Source organism: Epinephelus lanceolatus, chromosome 11 (genome assembly GCF_041903045.1).
Source record: "Epinephelus lanceolatus isolate andai-2023 chromosome 11, ASM4190304v1, whole genome shotgun sequence".
Lineage (NCBI taxonomy): Eukaryota > Metazoa > Chordata > Actinopteri > Perciformes > Serranidae > Epinephelus > Epinephelus lanceolatus.
In genome coordinates, this window is record NC_135744.1 from 17,426,037 (window position 1) to 17,445,276 (window position 19,240).

Consider the following 19,240-nt stretch of genomic DNA (forward strand, 5'->3'; position numbering starts at 1 on the left):
TTTTCCCATAGGCAAAAGAATTCGATGTGGAAAAATTGATGGAGTTCCCCTTTAAATTGTAGCACTTCCCCTCCAGGTGGCTAAAACCCACAAATTCACAAAATGCAGAGGACATGAACTCACTGTCCTCAATGACTGCTATGATCTTGGCTAAATCTACAGCTGATGGACAATTTCTGGTTGCTGATTTAATTCACCAAATAAGAGCCTTTCTAGGTTTGCGTCACTCGACATTCAAGGTTCTAAACATTCTGCAAATAATTAGCCTCTAAAAGCACAATAGGCATTGTTGGTAGTTTTGTAACTAGCAATATGGGACCATATTCACTAAAAGCCTGTGCCTGCAGGATGCACTGCAAAAAATAAAAACATGTACCGGATGATGAGCCATTGTTGGCTTGAATGTAATAAAGTGGAACTTAAAAATAGATTTCTACAGTGTTGTGAGTCCTTGGGAAGCAGAGAGCATTAAGTTTTGGGACTCAGCAGCTGCAAGAAAGATGTGGGAGTTGAAACAAATCACCTGTTTAGCAGACGCTACATGCAGTGAGGCACGTGGAGCTCACATGGATCCCCCGCTATTACAGTATAGATTAGAACAATATTTTCCATATTCTCTAATTGGTATCTTTTTTTGTGAATTAAATGGCTGCGAAATTAATCAATTTCTCATTTTGCCTGCGCCCCCCCAGGACCCCTCTAATACCCCGCTCTGAGAGCCAAAAGATTAAACTAGTGCTAATTGAACAGGTTCTTAATACACATCCACATATCATGGGGAGACAGAGGATCAGTGTATGAGGACAGCTTGTGTTGATGATGCAGGTGCTCCTGTTTCTCCATCAGGGGAGGTCACATCTCTTTTGTCACCGTCAGGTTAAGGGCTGAGTGGACGTCTAAGATTCAAATTCACTGCAGTGACTCCTCAAGAAGAATTTGTAAGCATGGCAGATGTAAAAATTGAGAAGCAGGGGGGAAAGGGATATCACCAATTTAACATAACTGCTGAAGGAAAGGTTTAAGTGCTACAAGTTATTTTTTATTCATCAAAGACGGTGAGTGAGAAATGTTTACTGAGATGTATGATTAAAATTCTAGCCTATGTTAAAAAGTTAGCCTACTAGTAGGCCGGCCCAAAGCAAAAACACTGAGGAGCTTGTAGCTTTCTTTTGCTTTGTGTGGGTTAAATCCTGTTTGATAAGCTTATTGTAGAATTATTATAATGTCTTTTGAACCTAATATAGCATAGCAGAGACTATTACAACAGTAAGGGATTCCTTTTCTCTCAAAGCCTATGTAACCTAATAAAAGAATTGATTACACTGGGCATTGCTCAATCTGGCAGCATGCTCCAGGGTAGGAAAAAGAATATTTTCATAGACCATAGAGCACACAGTAAATGATATGGACCTGAGTCACGTCAGGGCACAACCTTTAATGCTATTGGAGAGAAATAAGTGAGCCAGTGATATTTTGCCGGCCAGCCAATAGGCAGTTTGTGACGCCTAATTCTGAGCTGGTGAAAGCGGCAGCTGCATATGTAAAGCAACAGTTACAGTTCAGAACTTATTTCAGCTTGATCTGTACAAGCACAGATGGGTTCCAGTCTGCTTTCATAAAATTGGCTATCAGTATTGTTCCCAAAAATACCAACAGAGACTGAGTGGAGTTTATGCTGAAATGGAAAATGCACTAACCAGCTCTGACTGAGGCTACTGATAGTTTTGTAAACAGACATTTTCCAATACGTTCGGCCTCTTGTCCACATGCAAACGGAATTTTAAGTCACTAAAATAGATATTTTTTAAAATGCCGTCTAGGGTGCAGATTTTTCAAAACTCAAGTTAAGGTTTTTGTGTGTGGACATGTAAAACGGAGCATTTTGGAAACAATGATCTCCTCAGTTCGCACATGCCCATTTCTGTAATGGGCATACGCTGGACTATAACAATGGCTTGTTGACTACTGGTTTGCTAAAATATTGTTAGCACTTCATGGTCTAATAACTGCCCCACACTTCAACTTAGTATTGCTGCACCATGTCACAGACAAACAGCTCTACCTAATGTTATGTGGTCCACCTCAGCACATCGGTTAAAAGTCCGCCAGAAGTGGCAGTTTTACAGAGTAGGATTGCTGTCAATGAGGAATGGAAGTAAGCCTTACGCACGTCCACACTTGTATCTTTGAGTGAGCTCCTTCATCCTTGTGTTGAAGGGGAATCAACGGTGAGGAGATCTCCAGTAGGTGTTACGAAAAAGATAACAATGGGGGTGTCCAGCAGCTCAGTCGGTACAGCAGGTGTCCCATTTACCAGTGGTCCCCAACTGGTGAGTCGCGGTGCAAAAAGTGGGTTGGGGGTTCATTCTAAGTGGACCGCAAGTGACTCGTCAACAAGTCAAGTTTGTAAAAATCACACTTTATTTTGAATTAGAGTAAAATTCTGGCACAGAGCTTTTATTCTGAAGTATTTTGAGTAAACAACTGACAACTACTTTAGAGAGACAGCAAACTAGCTCGATGACATGGCCAAACGCAAGTATGATGCTGAAACCAATGACTAGGGAGAAATCTGGACACCGTGGCTCGACCACTTGGGAATCACTACTGTATACAAAGATCCACCCCCCCCACCCACCCCAATCTTCTTTCATTGTAGAGCGGCACCTTATGTATTGCTTCGCTCAGCACCTCCTTGCCCCACTATTGCTCTCTTTCTCATGAGATTACTGCTGCAGGAGCACTGGGGATCAGTTGGTGAGAGTCCGCCTGCACACACATATCGCTGTGTCAGAGCTGGGGCGGCTGTAGAGGTAGAGCAGGTCGTCCACTGATCAGAAGATTAGCGGTTCAATCCCCGGCTCCTCCAGTCTGCATGTCAAAACATCCTTGAGCAAAATACTGAACCCTAAATTGCTCCCAATGTCTGTTCCATCAGTGTGTGAGTGTGTTAAAAACTGAGGAGCAGGTAGCACCCTCTACTGTTGCCTCAGCCACCAGTTTGTGAATGGGTGAATGTGACTCGAAAAAGAAAAGCGCTTTGAGTGGTCCGTAACAGTTAGCATCACGTGGCTAACATTACCTAATGTAGTATTAACAGCAGCTGCAGAAAGATGGCTTATTTTTGTCATGTGAACTTTAAAATTATGGTTAAATATGGAAATTACTGAAGCCTAGTTGTTCAACAAATTGGAATAATCTTCCACTTTTCTTGAGATTGGTTACCTCTTTTGGCTGCTTCAGGACTTCTTTATGTTCACATCTCAAATCAACTTGCTCATGGTTGTAAAACTTGTACTAAAAACTGCTATGTAACGATTCAAGGTCACGGTATCCAATTCTAATTGTTGTTGTACAAAAGGGGAGACAGTGAGCGAGATGTCTGAATCTGTGTATTTGTAGCATATGTTTGTTATGTAATGCAGTTCTGTCTGTATGTTTTTGTCATGTATTTGTGTCTGAGGACCCCCATGAAAGTGAGATGCTACATCTCAAAGAGCTACTCTGTTCATAAATTAAATAGATTAATTTCACATAGCATTCCTATTCTAACATTAGATTTTTTTCTTTTTTTTTTTGGCGAGTACTCAAGTGCTCTATAATAATTTAATGTGAGTATTGGAACATGAACTTCAAATGCCCATCCCTCACGTGCAGACAGGGCCTGAGCGAGTGGTTCCTTCTGTGTGAGTTCTGTCATATCTAAATAGAGCTGAAAGGGATTTCATGGGGTTCATGGCTGGAAAAAGAAAAGACATCTCATTTCTAAATCAAAATCTGTGACTTAAGAGTGTCCTAATGTGCATGATGTAATGTTTTAAAAAATGGGTTAATGTTCCAGCATTTAATTGGAAATTTAATTAGTAAGATTTCACAGTTCAAAGCTGAAGTTCCGTTTGACGCAGTTTGACATGTATCCTAAATCGATGGCGTGCTAGCGGGAGGTGGAAGTAGAAAAACTAATGAACACTAAAGCTCAAAATGCATCTCTATATTTTGTTTCCTATTAAATCCTCACTCATGTTTGCCACTTCTCAGTGCTGTTTTCTTTCTGGATTTGAATGCTTACTGAGTTCCCCATTGTCACCAACAATAAGTGTGTTTGAATTAAACATGACAGAACAACAGTGGCCTGTTTTTGTTTTTTTTGTTTTGTACACAATGATCACTGAAGTCAGGCAAATCCAGTGCAGTCAATGTTATGGTGGCCTAATTTGTAAAGCATTTGTTTCCCTGCGTTAAAATCAATATGACTAAGATTCAAACTGTATGTTCAGCAGATATGCACACTCGACCCTCAACAAGTCCTAGACAACAGTATTGATTGATTTTGGGGGTTATTTCAGAGACAAACAACACAATAAATAGAGGCATGTGCTCTGTCCACAAATTGCTTCATTTACTTTTTGTTCCTCTCCAAAGCTGCATACACGACAACGACACACAGACACATAGCTGGTAATTTAACGCATTTCTTTTAATCATATTCATAACTTTTGCAGCGTTTGACATTTTTCTAAGAATGCCACAATTTTCTTTTCAGTGTCTGATCTCTGCTCTTAAATTACATAAATTCCAACAGTCTGTTAAAAAAAGAAACCTTAGAAATTCTACAGGCAGTAATAATTACACTTCCTGACGAATAAAGAAGCCGGGATTATTCAGAAAATGCCCAATGTAAATGAAAAATGTTGAATCAAGTAAACACCACAGTTATGTGAACTTGCAGCAAAGCCCATTTTGTCACTCAAGGCTAAACGCTGAAGCTTCCAGTAATGGCAGCGCTCCAGCAGAATCAGAAGTCATGGCCAGACTACAGAGCGAACTGCAATGTTTATTTACATCGACTTCAAAAGCCGGAGTGTTCTCTACACACAAACGCACCGCTCCATACAAAGTGGAGAACCTGTCACTCAGGCGGAGAAGACATCCTGTCATGTTCGGGGGGATTAACATAAGGAGCTGACAGCTACATCTAACATTCTGAGGCAGGTGTATTCATCAGAAATCACAACAGAAATGTCTGTGTAAACTTGTTAGTCCTTTAACTGCCCGTATATCGTTAACCCCTTCCACTCTGCAGGGACTCCGGCGTCATTACTGTCTTTTAGAGGCTGTATTGGGTTTTAAGTTTTAAAGCTAGAGTGAAGATACTGGTATCAAATGACAGGAGCAGACCAAACATGTCAACTGGTACCAACCAGGTCATATTAGCTTGTTGGGAAGGGTTAAATAAAACTCAAAATTTAGGCTAAATTTTGGCAAGGGTAGAACTGGCATGGCTATTTTCACAGGGGCCAAAGAAAATGTTTTTTTTTTTAAAAAAAAAACAGACATCACTGTATAAGATGACCTATAGTGACCTCTAAGATAATTACAGCATCATGAAACTTTACAGCCACAAAAAGAGACCTCAGGCATTCTGCAGTTTTCTCAGCAGTTTCCAGAACAGAAGTTCTCGCCATCCTTACAGTTTTTGAAACCAAATCATGGCATGGATTTTTCTGTGCTGTTCCTCAAGGTCTTTGTGTTTTATTGTGGTATTTTGGAGGGATTTTTGAAGGACTGGCACCTGAAAGTCAGAGATGCGAATCATCAGTCTGAAACTCCTTAGTCGACTAAGATTGCTCCAAACGAAGCAGTCAGGACAGATGTTTATTTTTATTTATCAATGTCGTAGACCTAAAGAAATTCTTACATTCTCCAACTGTAAAAAAATGTGAAGTCTATATACCACATAAAAAAATGTTTTAACATTTCAACAAGTTCAACTGGCACGTTTTCCTTAAAATTTTTCCAAACCTCGATAGCAGTGGCTCGTCTTGAGTCTTCCAAGCTGGTTAGCTATGGGCGGCAAAACCAAAAAAGTAAATGTCTCGAAATAAAATGGAGAGTGGACGAATTTGTTTGCTTTCACTGCCAACTCTTAAAGTTCAAAATAATCATAAATAGTGCCCTGCAGGGTAGCCACCTTGTGGTAAAACATATTAATGGATGCTCATTTAGACTATTAGTATAGGCTAATTTATGTATATGTTACCTATATATCTATGTTACCTTCATTATAAAGGTTCAAATACGTTTTGCAGCTCCACACTGATTTTTATTTTTGGTCAAGAATTGCTATTTTGATAGTTAAGGTTGCAGACCGCTGCTCTAAGCCCTTACGCACTCTAAACTTTAGAAGTTTGAACAGATGCCTAACCAAAAACACAATGTTTTCTACAGATTTATGACTATAAGAACTTGACACAATGTGCTGAGTTGCATCTCTAATTAATCAGGTTCCCTGCTTTCAGTTGATGTCTACCACTTCTATGAGGCATATGCTGTTGACCTGCTATCTCCCCATAAAGATCACCTGTCCCCCCTAAAAGACAACTACAATGGGTCTATGATAGGGAGGGGACGAGTAGAAGAGGCTATATATAACATAAGATCAACTTTTGTTGATCCCCCAGCAGGGAACTTTGGTCAGTAAGACTCGGACAGAACAGATAACAGAGATCACAGTCTTGTTTCACATCACTGGAATAACATAGGGTTGCACAGCATCATTACCCACTGTGTTGGAACTATGGTTTCCATTACCAATTAATCTACTTAATATCTTCTTGATCAAGCAGTTCATCATTTGGTCTGGAGAATACCCAGCACAATTTCCTGAAGCCCAAAATGCTTCATAAAACTGCTTGTTTGTGCAGCCAGCAGTCCAAAAAACAAAGATAGTCTGTTCACAGTCACGTAAGTCAAAAGGTAAGCTCACTTCTTTCTACTTTTTTACTTTCAAAGTCTTCAGACCCGTCCGACTTGAGGCAATTCATCAGATTTCGTCCCTCTGGAGCCACAAAAGGTTTTACACAACTTTTCTTTCACATATGCAGCAGTAACCCCTCAGATCTGTAAACACACTTTGATGTGTAAAATCATTGCATTCGAACATTCAAACTTATTTTTAGTTGAGAATTTCAAATAAATCTTCAGCTAAAAATGTAACAGCAAATATTTACTTTCCAAAAACACAAGTGTTGTCTTAATATGAGTGGCACAGTCAGTGGATTCATGGCAGTGTTTGCAGACTGTGTTGACACTTCTACAACTTGTGATTCTAAAAGAGATGCTAGAGCCACATGTCCTACTTGCAATTACCGCTACAAGACTAGAGGGGAGATTTTCTTCCAGTCTGCAGCTTGTATTTACAGTAAATCTTACATGACATGATCTGACATGACATTAGAAAGTGTCACCTCCAACTACCTCCACAGAAATGATTGTCAAAGTCAAACAGCGGGACTAATCTGCAGGGGCACGTAGCTTGTTCAAATACACTTCCACGTCTGCCGTGCTGACAATGAGAAACAGTCGTGAACTTTAAGAACCCCGAGCCAGACTCGCTGAACTGCAGCAGGAAAAGCAATCCCGCAGCTGAAAACAATATTGTGCTGAGAAAGATTTAAGTGTTGGGCCGATTGTAGAGGAGGAAGCCGGGGTTGCCAGACTGAAGCATGCACGTCTGAGTCCTTTAGCAGATTTGTAGCACCAGGAAATCAGTGTGGGGAGCAGAGAAGATACTGAAAATATGCTGAAAGCTAAAACTCTTGGTTGTATTTCTTCAGCTTCCTCTGAACTGATCGCAGACAAATCCTTCATGGAGGCTAACAGTCCTCTGGGGAAAGACCGTTCATATGCAGAGCAAGAGAGCTAACACCTTCGTACCACATGGTTTATATGATCTGACTTCTCCAGCTTCGAAAGTCTGACAAATGACTGGTACTGTATGTATAACTAGTCTTAGGAAGTTTTCACACCTGCCTTGTTTCGTTTGGTTGAATCAACCCCTGCAGCATTTACCATCTTGCACTTCATTTGGGCAAATGTAAACGCAGCAATTCCACTCAAGTACAGACCAAAATAACCAGATTGGGACCTTGCTGAAGAGGTGGTCTCGGTCTGATTATGAAGTATGGTATGTTTCAGGGTTGGGGGGGGAAAAATCAATACAGCATGGCAATATTGTATGGATACACAGACATCAAGTATTGATGTTTTATTATATCAATTATACATTTTTGCAAGTTGACATTTTAACCCTATGGGCCCTAGGCCTTTTTGGGGTATTTTTACTGCCTTTACTTTTAAGCTCATATCACAGTCTTTATAAAGGCTACATACACATGCTATATCTTGTTTTTTTCAGGACAATCTGGGCTAACCAGATTTGCCATCATCCAATGTCCTTCTATGTGCCTGTATTTTATATTAATTTTTATATCAATGAAAAAACAAATCTGTGTGCCTAAATTCTTACATTTTTACATGTATCTCACCATAGCAAGTTGGAAGTTGACATATTGTGCCATATATGAAGAGGGGAGACTCTCTGGAATCTGGCGGGGGGGAGTTGGGTGCCTTCTGCACTAGGGGGGTCCGGGGGCATGCCCCCCGGATAAAATTTTGAACATTTGACATCTAAATGAATTAATCTGGTTGGGGCCGGGCAATTTTAGGCAATTCTGAGCAACAAGAGGCAGAATAGGAAGACATCAAAAACGTCTGCATTAAAATGTACATTTTACATCAATTGAGGCTTGAACTCACGACCTTTGACATCAAGGAGCATCTTCTATCTCTCTGAATTGCAGCCCCCAACCTGTAGCCATTTCTCTCTCTCTCTCTCTTTCTGTGTGTGTGTGTGTGTGTGTGTGTGTGTGTTTTCATCTCTCTCGTGTCTAGACCAAACTGAACAAATATTTATAGACGGACAAGCAACATCATAATTAAACAGGCTTTTATTTTTAAAATTTATTTTATTTTGAAAATTGGCCGGATTCTCTCGTCTTCTCTGTGTCTGACTTCCTGTTTGGTACGATCCGCTCTATCCAGCTTAACAGAAGCGCTCGCAGCTCACGTGAAAAATAAACCAGACGTCGAACTGAAGCACTGCAGTGCGCGAGCCTCCGTGGGCGCTCCGCTTTGCTCAGCGGCCTGCGTGGACAGTCAGTCAGATAGGTTAACATGGGCGCCGAGTGAAAACTGCCTCCGCTGCCGGGTGCTGCGCTTCGAATATTCCTGCGCCAGAAATCCAAGCCCTGATAATTAGGCTAAAGTTGTCTGGGTGCGCAAAGGTGAAGTGGCTGGTCTTGTCATACAAATTTTGATGGAGTGTCAACTGGACAGTATGGAGATATTTGCATCTTGAAAACCGGACTACAAATGTGGATAGACAGGGAGAAACACACGCAAGCCTAAGACGTGGTAAGATACGATATCCTCACTATATGAAGTGACTGATAACAAGATCTGTATAATGGATTGTAAAGAAATTTGTCAGGTTTTTATTTGGTGGACAATTGATCTGGATTTATAGCGTGATGGGATGACAGCACAATGATGTGTGTGGTATCACTGGTAAGCTCTGGTCCTGCGCTTTCATGTAATATGCGTGGCTTCTCATTATGACGTATGGTCGTGAAGAAAATCCACAGAGAAGAACGGTGTGAATTTGAACGCGCTATGCGTCGTTTCGGGCCCATAGGGTTAATACAACTTTTGGTACTAGAATAATAAAATCAATTGCTTTTTCAGTCCACTAGATGGTGCTGATGTGGGTTTTGTTTTTCCGGTGAGGCATTTGGCAGAAAGTTCATCAAAACTGGACTTATTTTAGTTTTTTTGACACAAAAAGAAAGGAGGACTTTGATCTGACACATGATTTACAAGCAGTGTCATATGAGAATAAAATTCTCTGGGAATACTACGAACATGAGGGCTCACGTTACACTCCATCATCCAGAGATAGCGTTAGCCACTGATAGCCACGCTAACGCTAAACTGCTCAGCCGAAAATTCAACCAATGCTGGACACACTTACCTTGACAAAACTACCATCCAGCTCTGAGAGAACTAAGAAACTAACACAGTCCATCACCAACTTCATGTGAAAGATGTGACTCCATACAGCATTTATAAACACAAAGGCGTTTGTTACATGCTAAAAACACTAGAACCCAGGTGTGTGACTTTGTCCCAGAAACTTCAAAATGATTAGCTCTTTCATGCTTGTATTTTAATTGGTAACAGCACACGTGTAAATTGGGTGTGTTCATAAAAATAACTTGATGCTCTACACTAAAATAACATCAGTCGTTACACAAGTACTAACATTCAGTTGCCGGGGCAGACTTGACAGGAGAGGGCAGACAGACAGGGCAGGGAAGCAAAAAAACAAAACCGTGGAGCAGAGTACCAAGGCCGCAGTGGGTACGAAATCCCTGCCCTGGTGTGCACTCACATCAGCATCTGCTCATCTAGGGGTAAAAGTTGCAGCACTCCTTTAAAACAGTTGATAGGATAAGACAACGGGTTTGAATTCACACTAAGTGTCCCTGCACAGGGAGGGTGGCACAGCTCTATTAGCGCTGCTATCACTTCTACAGACCTTCTGTGAAGTTATACAATCTTTTGCCGCAAAGCCCCCAGCCCTTTGTCCAACAAGGGAGGTCTTGCCCCCCTCGTGGACACGTGTCATCTGCCATATGTGGACAAAATGTGTGACTACCATTTCCTCTGTTCAAATTTGTATTCCTCTTAGAGGAACTAAAGGGGCCACCTTCAGAGTAACCTTTTCTTCATTCAGAAATCTCATTCTCTTTCAGGGTATCAGGGGAGACAACTTATTAAGCGTGAGATATATTGCTATTTCATGAAAGGGCTGCAAGAATTAGAGGAAAAGGATTATAGTGTTGTAGGACCACAGAAAGAAAGGAGTTTAACACAGGGGGTGCCGTCACGTATAGGTGATAAAACCTGATAAAGGTGTTAAGTAAAGCCCAGCTGACGACAGAGCTAACATCCGTCCCAGAGGGTGGCCGAGATGTGGCAATACCTCTCGAGGGATGATATACTATTGTGCATCTCATCTATTTTACAGGTGTTTACCCAAACGTGGAATCTAGCTGGTAAAAATGTTCCCAAGCCTGACTCACAATACCTTAGGCAGCAGAGAAAGCTATTTCAAATCAAAGGCACTGTGGCGTCTGTGCGTGAGGTGCTGTGCATGGGAACTGATTTCATACCAAACACATGTGATCGCCTAATGTAGAAGACAGATTGCCTCCCCGCTGAGCATGGTAACGGAGCTTCATGATTCTGGAGGAGAGCTGGAGGACGTCCATGAAATCATGAAAAGTGCTTGTATCCCCTTCTTTCCTTCAAATTCTCTGCTGTTAGGAACACATTCTGTGTAGATGACATGGGTACATTTCTCTGAAATGACTTGGTGCAGGGAAAAGATATGTTTTTTAAAGTCACAATGCCAAAAATAAAAGTTTGGGCATTTTGAAAATATAAAGTTATGTGACAAAAAGTATCTTCAATACTCTTAATCTGTATCTACTGTATGTGCATCACACATTGTCATTACCTGCCACTTCAAATGAATAGTTCGTTCATGCAGTGTAATTATTCTGTACAACGTCATCGCACTCCAAAACTGCACACTAAGCCAAGCAGGTGGTGGACTATTTCAGACAGAGACTACTTTCTGTCATTTCCAAAGATACACAAAATGAAGAGCAAAAGATCACACTACTTAACTGCAAGAAGCAGATGGGCTGCATGTATGTATTCAGAAGCTGTTTAAATATAACCCATGCCGGGAAGAGTTGTCTGACACACACACAGCTTAACTATCCTAGATCAAGTGTTTTGGAGGAGCGGTGCTCGGAGCCTTGAAAAAGTCGGGGAAGGTTTATTTCTCTCAAGGTCTTTACAGACATGAAATAAATGGCACACCACTATCTGCCACTCAGGATTCAAGTCCATCCATGAACCAAGGAACCTATAATGCATGTTTTATTTACTGTACTTAATCTTCCCTTGAAAGAAATGGGGCTGTTTAAGTTGACTGAAAACCAAGTGGGGGTATATTCAACGAGGTAAATTGATTTCTATGAAGGCGTTCACCTCGGGCAAAAAAAAAAAAAAAAAAAAAAACATGCAGGCTTTTAGGATTCAAATGCTTCAAGATTCCGACATTAAGGTCTACCAATAAAAAGGGGTAATGCATTGTGAACAAGTAGTGTGCTCCTTTAAGTAAGAACTACCAACGCGCCCTGAAGCTCCTTGAGAGAGGTCTTGCATATCACAATACATCTAAAGGAAACGGGGGGCTTCACGAAAGGTTCCTTTCACCGCTCATGAAGGACAACATCCTTAGAATTCACTCCACAACGGCCAAGCATAAGCAAAATGACCGCTCCCAGCATCGAAGGGACTCAAGCATAGCTGGGCCTCTAAACACTGGAATTCCAAACACATTTTTTTGTTGTTGTTGTTTATTTGTTTTTTGGTTTTTTTTGTTTGTTTGTTTATTATTATTATTAGTATTATTATGAATTATTTTGATCAGACAAATACATGAATGACATGACACACCTTCTGTTGTTTTTAGAAATTAAGTCTGCAGTCAGAACCAAAATTCAAATCTACCCAAACAACCAACACAAAACACAAAACATCAAGAACAGGGCTGGATAGGTCTGGATTTTCAAAATAAAAGCCCCCAGATGGTAACAGAAGATGAATAAGGGCTCTTGGATAAGACTGGATTTTCAAAATACAGGCCGCCAGATAATAACTTTAATTTACCAGGGAGTGCAAACAAAGCTAGGTTTTTAAAATAAAAGTCCGTAGATGCTAACAAAAGATTAACAAGGGCTTTTGGATAAGACTGGATTTTCAAAATACAGGCCCCCAGATAATAACTTTACTTTACCAGGGGGCACAAACAAAGCTACATTTTCAAAATAAAAGCCCAAAGATAGTGTCATGATCACATTTAAAGCTTTTTCAAATGTCCAATAGTTGCAGTGAGTTGAAAAATTTGTTGAATCTTCAATCTGGTACACTTGGTGATTCAACTACTCTCAATACTTTTGTCTACATACAAAAAGTAACTATACTTTTCCCTCACATTTTTCGATCTGCGACTACTTCCTCATACTTTAAGCTACAGAAAGCACTTGCGTATCAAAAATGTTACGCTCTTTAAGTACATTCATGTTTGTATTCGACTTTTTTTTACTTTTTATGCTTTTAAAAAAGTACAAAGTATTTCTTCTTTCAGTCTTTTAGATCATTAATATCAACCTTTCCACATTTGACGGTATTACAGTTAAGCTTCCAGCTTTTCTTTTAGCAATGTGTCTCAGCTCTCAGCTTTTTTAGTTGATGCAGTTCAGCTTCCAACTCTGCCAGTTTTACAATTCATTTTCCAGGTTTTTCAGCAGTGCAGTGCAATGCATTTGAGCTTTAAGATTTCTGTATTTTCAGCAATGCTTTGCAATTTCAGCTGTCAGCATTCACACGCATTTTTGGCAAGAAATGCATCTTTCTGGCTAAATATCTTCCCTTCCAGGCCCTCCATACATAACCTGTTCATAGCTTGCCATAGAATGCTCCAGGTATGGCATTTTTCTGTAGGCCATCTCATTGACTTTGGGATTTCTGCAGAAAATAAGTTCATTGGCAACCATTTATAATACTGACACAATTTGTTCAGCAAGACAATCTTCACAAACGACCATCAAACTAGTAAAATGCTTAAGTTAGGCTCTAAACGAACTACACCACAGTCACAGGACCATTCTCTGTAGTATCATTTAGCCACTTGTTAGCAACCGCCTTTTTTAAAACACATAAAAGCTTCAAAATTCACAAGTGGGGTATTTATAGATGTATTTTTTGTTGTAGAACAAAATGTGAAAGTCTCTTAAGCTTGTGTTAACAACAGACGTTATTTTAGGCATCTAACCAAAAACCCATTAATCTCATTTGTGTGCTTAGTACCTCTATCCATTCTTTTAAAGTGGATAAGGGGTGTTTTTTTTTGTTATCCTGCTCCCTGATATCATAACAAAATGCCACCATTATTTCTGTCATTTTGTCATTTCAACATCAAACACAGTTTTTTAATACAATTTAAGAAATTCAGCTTTGGCTTATTCCAACAATTCCATACAGAAAATCAATTAAAACAGTGACAGGCCCACCTGGAAGATCTGTGAGTATAATTACAGAACAAGGCCGCCAGTGAAACAAGGACTTGTCTTTCCAGTAACAGCTTCTTTTTCTTATTGTTTCCAGTAGGTGGCTGCCCTGCTGTTCAGAGAGCAGATTGGTTTTAGCCTTAAGCTCATCTGTCACTGAAAATTAAAAAAGAAATCAACTTGCAAAAGGGTGCCATGCTGCAAACAGGGTTTTTACCATTTTCCAACACTGACAGCTAATGCCACAAAAAGCTCTTCCCTTAAGCATCGACTGGGAGCTACGAGCTAAATAAAAAAACCATATGCTTCATGGATGTGAACACAAACAAAAGTGGCAGGTGTACCAACGACAATGCGACATCCTGGCATCACCGGGATATAAAACAAAAGCCGAATAACTAAATAGCGACACTGACTCATTTGCAGTCAAAAGGTGTTGATGCATATGGACAGGCAGCGAGGTTTCTATCGAGTATGCAACAGTGTTTTCCATACAAATGGGAGGGGAAAAAAGGAAACCTCTTCAAACACAGCGATGGAGCAAAGGCTTCGTTTTTCACCACATGTAAATCAATTAGGCTAGAACATGAGAGGTGGTGTGTCACACTGCTGCTTTGTCTGCTCTCTGTCCGGTGTCTACTCTCAAAGATAGGCTGGTGCTGGGAAGGCTGCCAACTACATACAAACCATGACTGGGCAAACACTGCTTCACAGGCCATGTTACGCAGCTGATTGCAGACACAGCTCCAAGCAATCAGTGGCACTGAATCACTACTTCCATATAACACTGTTAGTTATATCTATTTAATCCATTTATCCAGGTAAACCACAATATATCCTCTCGACATGTCAGTTCCAAGCTTTCCCCTGGGAAATTATTTAGCCAAGGTGGTAAACCATCCAGGTCTCATGATCACTTTATAAAGAAGATAATAACCTATTAAGTATATGACATTTACTGTGTGAAATACTGCTTCGACTCAGTTTGCCTGAAGGTTAATGTTTTCAGAGCTGAAACAATCGTTCGATTAATTTATTAGTCCATGGACAGAACATTCATCAGCAACTATTTTATTAACTGGTTGATCGTTTTTAAGTCATTTTTCAAGCTTCTCAAATGTGAGAATAACTTGCTTTTCTATCGGCTTAAATTCTAGTAAACTGAACATATTTGGCAGGGTAGCAAACCTCAATACTTTCTAAGCACCAACCAAAATGTGTCTGTAGCACTGAAGCCACATCCACACTAAGATGCTTTCATTTTAAAACGGCATTTTAAATGAGATGGTGCTAAGTACAACCAGAAATTTATTTTCTTGGACCAACAATAACGTGGTAGAACTGTTACTAAAAGTAAAACACGAGTATAAGGCAGTCATGTTGGTTAAAAAAAAAACAGATTGGGATTCATCGCAGAGCAAATACAGTGACATATCAGAGCGGTAACAAAAGCATCATCCAGAGCTGGAGAAATTTGAAGCAACAGGAAAGGAGAACTACAAAAAGTAGGTAGACCTAGCTATAATTTTTGCTTGACATGTTGTGACTAAGACCCTATTAGGAAGCGAACATGAGTGTCTGCATCATTGTTTTAAAAAGGCTCAGTTTTTACCTATCAAGACTAAAATACAACCAAAGTTTTCAAACTACAACAGGTCAGCAGTGTTTTCAAGGTCTCTGTTTAGGGGTTCAAAAATGCTATAATAGTGTTGACATGAAGCATGAACTTGTGGATGTTGCCTGAGTATAGAAAATATTCCTGTACGGAAAGGTGGCATCAAATGTGTGATCAGATTCCTAGTCTTATTAAATAATATGGCTGCCCCTGTTTTAGAATTTTCCTAGTTGACCAATAGTCGTCATTTAGGGCCATTGGTCGACTAGTTGCTGACATGTTTACAATATTAATTTAATTATATATTTAGGGCGGGGCCACACAATGGTTTGAGTTGAAGGTGTGAGAAAGAATAGTATCAGTAACATTGTTAACACTGTGCTACATTACAGAGAAATACAAAAGCGTACTAATGAACCTTCATTAATATAGGCCTATATTTTATCTACAAGTGCACGTCACACACTGAGCGAGCCGCCTGTTAATGACGCTGTGGGCTAATGGGCATGTAGCTACTTCCATGTTTCAGATGATACATCATGTTTGTAGTCGACCAATGAAGATGAGTTTACATATCACCTTGGGTTCGTCCTTCACCTTCTCAAAATGATCCCACACTTTGGATTTCCTGCCCGACATGTTATTAACTAGCCTGTGGAATAACCGCAGGTACCAGCCCTGGAAATTAACCTGACTCCTGTCTGACTGCTGAGCGACACTTCCTGTGTCTGTCCTTTCAAATTAAATTCCCACATGGTCCACTCATATAGGTTTGATTTGATTTGTTTTTTGTTTGTTTTTCTGCGAGTAAGCAACCAATGAAATCTTGCCGACTAATGACCTTTCTGTTCGACTAACGTTTGATCGACTATTAGAGGGCAGCCCTATTAAATAATAAAATGCTTTGCTATTTTTTACTGATTATATTTAGACAGCATTTACAAGTTTGGCTTCTTCAGTTAAACTATCCGAACCCAACCCCATTGTTGTATCAGCACTACAATCAGAATGTCAAACAAAATGTAACTCTACATTCAATCTAAATGCTGATGTCTTACTAATTTAACTGCAAGAAAACACCAACCTATGATAGAAACTCGGCTTTAAACGCTCTTATCAGCAAACATGCCTATCTGAAGTGTCCTTGAGCAAAAACCTTAATCCCTATCAGCTCCAGGAACGCTGCTCTGCACCTGACCTCTTACCTTAACGTGAAAGAGAACGGTCCAAATAAGCCAGAGTTGCCCTTGAGGCATCAATGAAGTGTCGTGTTTGAGCTGAGATAGCTGCTACATCTCCGTCTTAGCTTATGTGGCGAATGACCCATCACAGTGGCATCTTGATAACAAATCCCTGAGAGGTTTTTATTTCATCAACCCTGCAGAAAACTAAATCGTTCGCTTAATGGCTTGTTTACAACGTTACGTGTGAGCCAATATGTATGAAAATATAAATGTGAGGTGAGAAGAATGAAGAAGAATAGATTCATTACAGCACTGTATTCTCCCCAGAGCAGTCTTAAAGTCCATGATATTGCTTTTTCACACCTGGGGATTTGTCTGCTTAGCTGTTCATCCAGCAAGTCGACTGCATTTCTCTTGAGGTATTCTTGCAACTTCTTTACTTAGCATACAAGTGTGACAATGAGAGAGTGGTTTAAACCTCATAGGGTGAGTACAGCAAGGCCCTCTGTGTGTGTGTGTGTGTGTGTGTGTGTGTGTGTGTATCTCTGTGTGTGGGACTTGAGGTCTCTGAGGCCAAAAGCCTCTGAAACCATCCTCCCGAGGCAGCCGGCCATGCGCCAAATCTGTTACTGCAATTACTTTTGACAGCAGCGCCTTCATTGTCCAGGAAGGTGGGCATCCCTGCGCTAAGCAACGCTGACCACGGGCGCTAGCAGGATTTGTGTAGGCAGAGTATTGCAGCACATTCGCTTCGCAGCCTTGGTGAAGCCATCAAGGAGAGTATATTCTTTAGTGCACACGTAGGCGTTTCTTTTGTGTGGTAATGAAACTGAGGCAAGTCTTAGTGAAAATGAGTAGGAGAGGGAAATATATTGTGTGAAATGCCTGAGAGCATGCGAGGGGACGGTGATGCAGTAAACACGGGAAGGATTGCACTCTGGCACCGTGCAGCTTTACTTGGGAGCTGGATTCATTCCTACTAAAGTCCCTCGCAATGTCGGCTTCCTGCCGGAAAACAGTGCTGCTGCATCAATAAAGAAAGAAGTCTGATATTAAAGGAGGATTAGTGTTTTTTTTCAGAGTTCATCTTCATCACCGGGACATGTCAGGAAATCATCCTCGGGATGTTTAATTTGGATTTTCGTACACTTTGCTGTGCAGATGTCAGTCTATGTAGGACAGACTGTGTAAGAGCCCTCCCACGACGACAGAGACGACTTTGCACACAGACAAGGAGAAATCAAAAGGAGATGCTAGACAGTTGTGTAACATGCTGTGTGTCTGTACGAGTGAGTGTACTATGAGTTTCAGCTCAGGTCTCACCTTTCCCTGCACATATTATGTGCGTCTTTGCTTGGTATTTATGTCTGCTCTGGTAAAATATTTTAATCTCACACAGTGTGATTACCTGTTTTTAAGTTATAATGTGTCTGTGATTTTTAATACTGAACTTACAGTAACCCTACTGGATAAACATACCAAAAGTACCATAACATTCCTGCAGGGGGGTTGCACTTTTTTCCTGAGACATCTGTAGATGCTTCTCTAAAATGTGTAACAGGATTAGCTCTGTGACTCTGTGTGTGTGTGTGTGTGTGCGCGTGCATATTCAAAATTCAAAAATGACCAATCAGGGCAGCAGCTACCTCTGCAGTTGCATGTTGCAGAAATTTGGCACCATCACTTTTCTATGCAACACAATTATGAGCCTGAAAGCCTACTGGATGGGGGGGGGGGGGGGGGGGTGTGTGTGTTCACTCACCATATGAAAGCGCCGCCACACAGATGAGGACAGTCCATCTGCAATCCTGTACACCTGACATGGTAGAAATCCCAGCAGGCGGATGTTAAATCCCAGTTGTTCCAGTAGCCGATGGTGGGGTAAATAACCCTCTCTGCAGGTGTTAGCCTCCACACGATGCTGTTGCAGTTCTTCCGATGTTCCTAAGTTGGATAATGCGCAATAGATTTATACATATATGTGGATCTGCACGAGTGTTTGTGCGTGATGTCTGTCGAGGTCTTCAAAAACGTGAATGTCCAGCTACAGTCTTTACAGTGTCTTTGCCAGCAGCGAACCGAAGGCACGACCGAACCGCGTCTTCTCCAAGCAAAAGATTTTTCTGTTCCACATGGGAAGAAGAAAGTTACAAGTATCCGGCTCCAAATTGGACAACTGGGGACGGAAGGGAGAAACCCGGTGCTCCCGAAACGGATCCAAGTCCTTGCGCGAAGCCCGATAAATGTCCCCCAAAATCATAAATCAATGGGCATCAGTTGAGAGATGACGCGCGCGCTGGCTTGAAACACAGGAATCCTGCCTGCTCACCCCCCAAAAAGGGCTCGACTAGTGTAAATAAGAAGCGGGAGAGAAAGAGCGGAAGGGTTTGTCT

At 40.8% G+C, this 19,240-nt stretch overlaps 1 protein-coding gene across 1 annotated transcript in view; it reads right to left on the bottom strand.

Moving 5' to 3' along the window:
• tmem132e (transmembrane protein 132E) overlaps positions 1 to 18,795 on the bottom strand; it is a 555,530-nt gene extending 536,735 nt beyond the window's left edge. Inside the window, exon 1 of the mRNA XM_033642168.2 lies at positions 18,610 to 18,795. Coding sequence (XP_033498059.1) covers positions 18,610 to 18,670 — 61 coding nt within the window. The 5' untranslated portion in view covers positions 18,671 to 18,795. The remainder of the gene's footprint in view (positions 1 to 18,609) is intronic.
• Between the last annotated feature and the right edge of the window lie 445 nt (positions 18,796 to 19,240).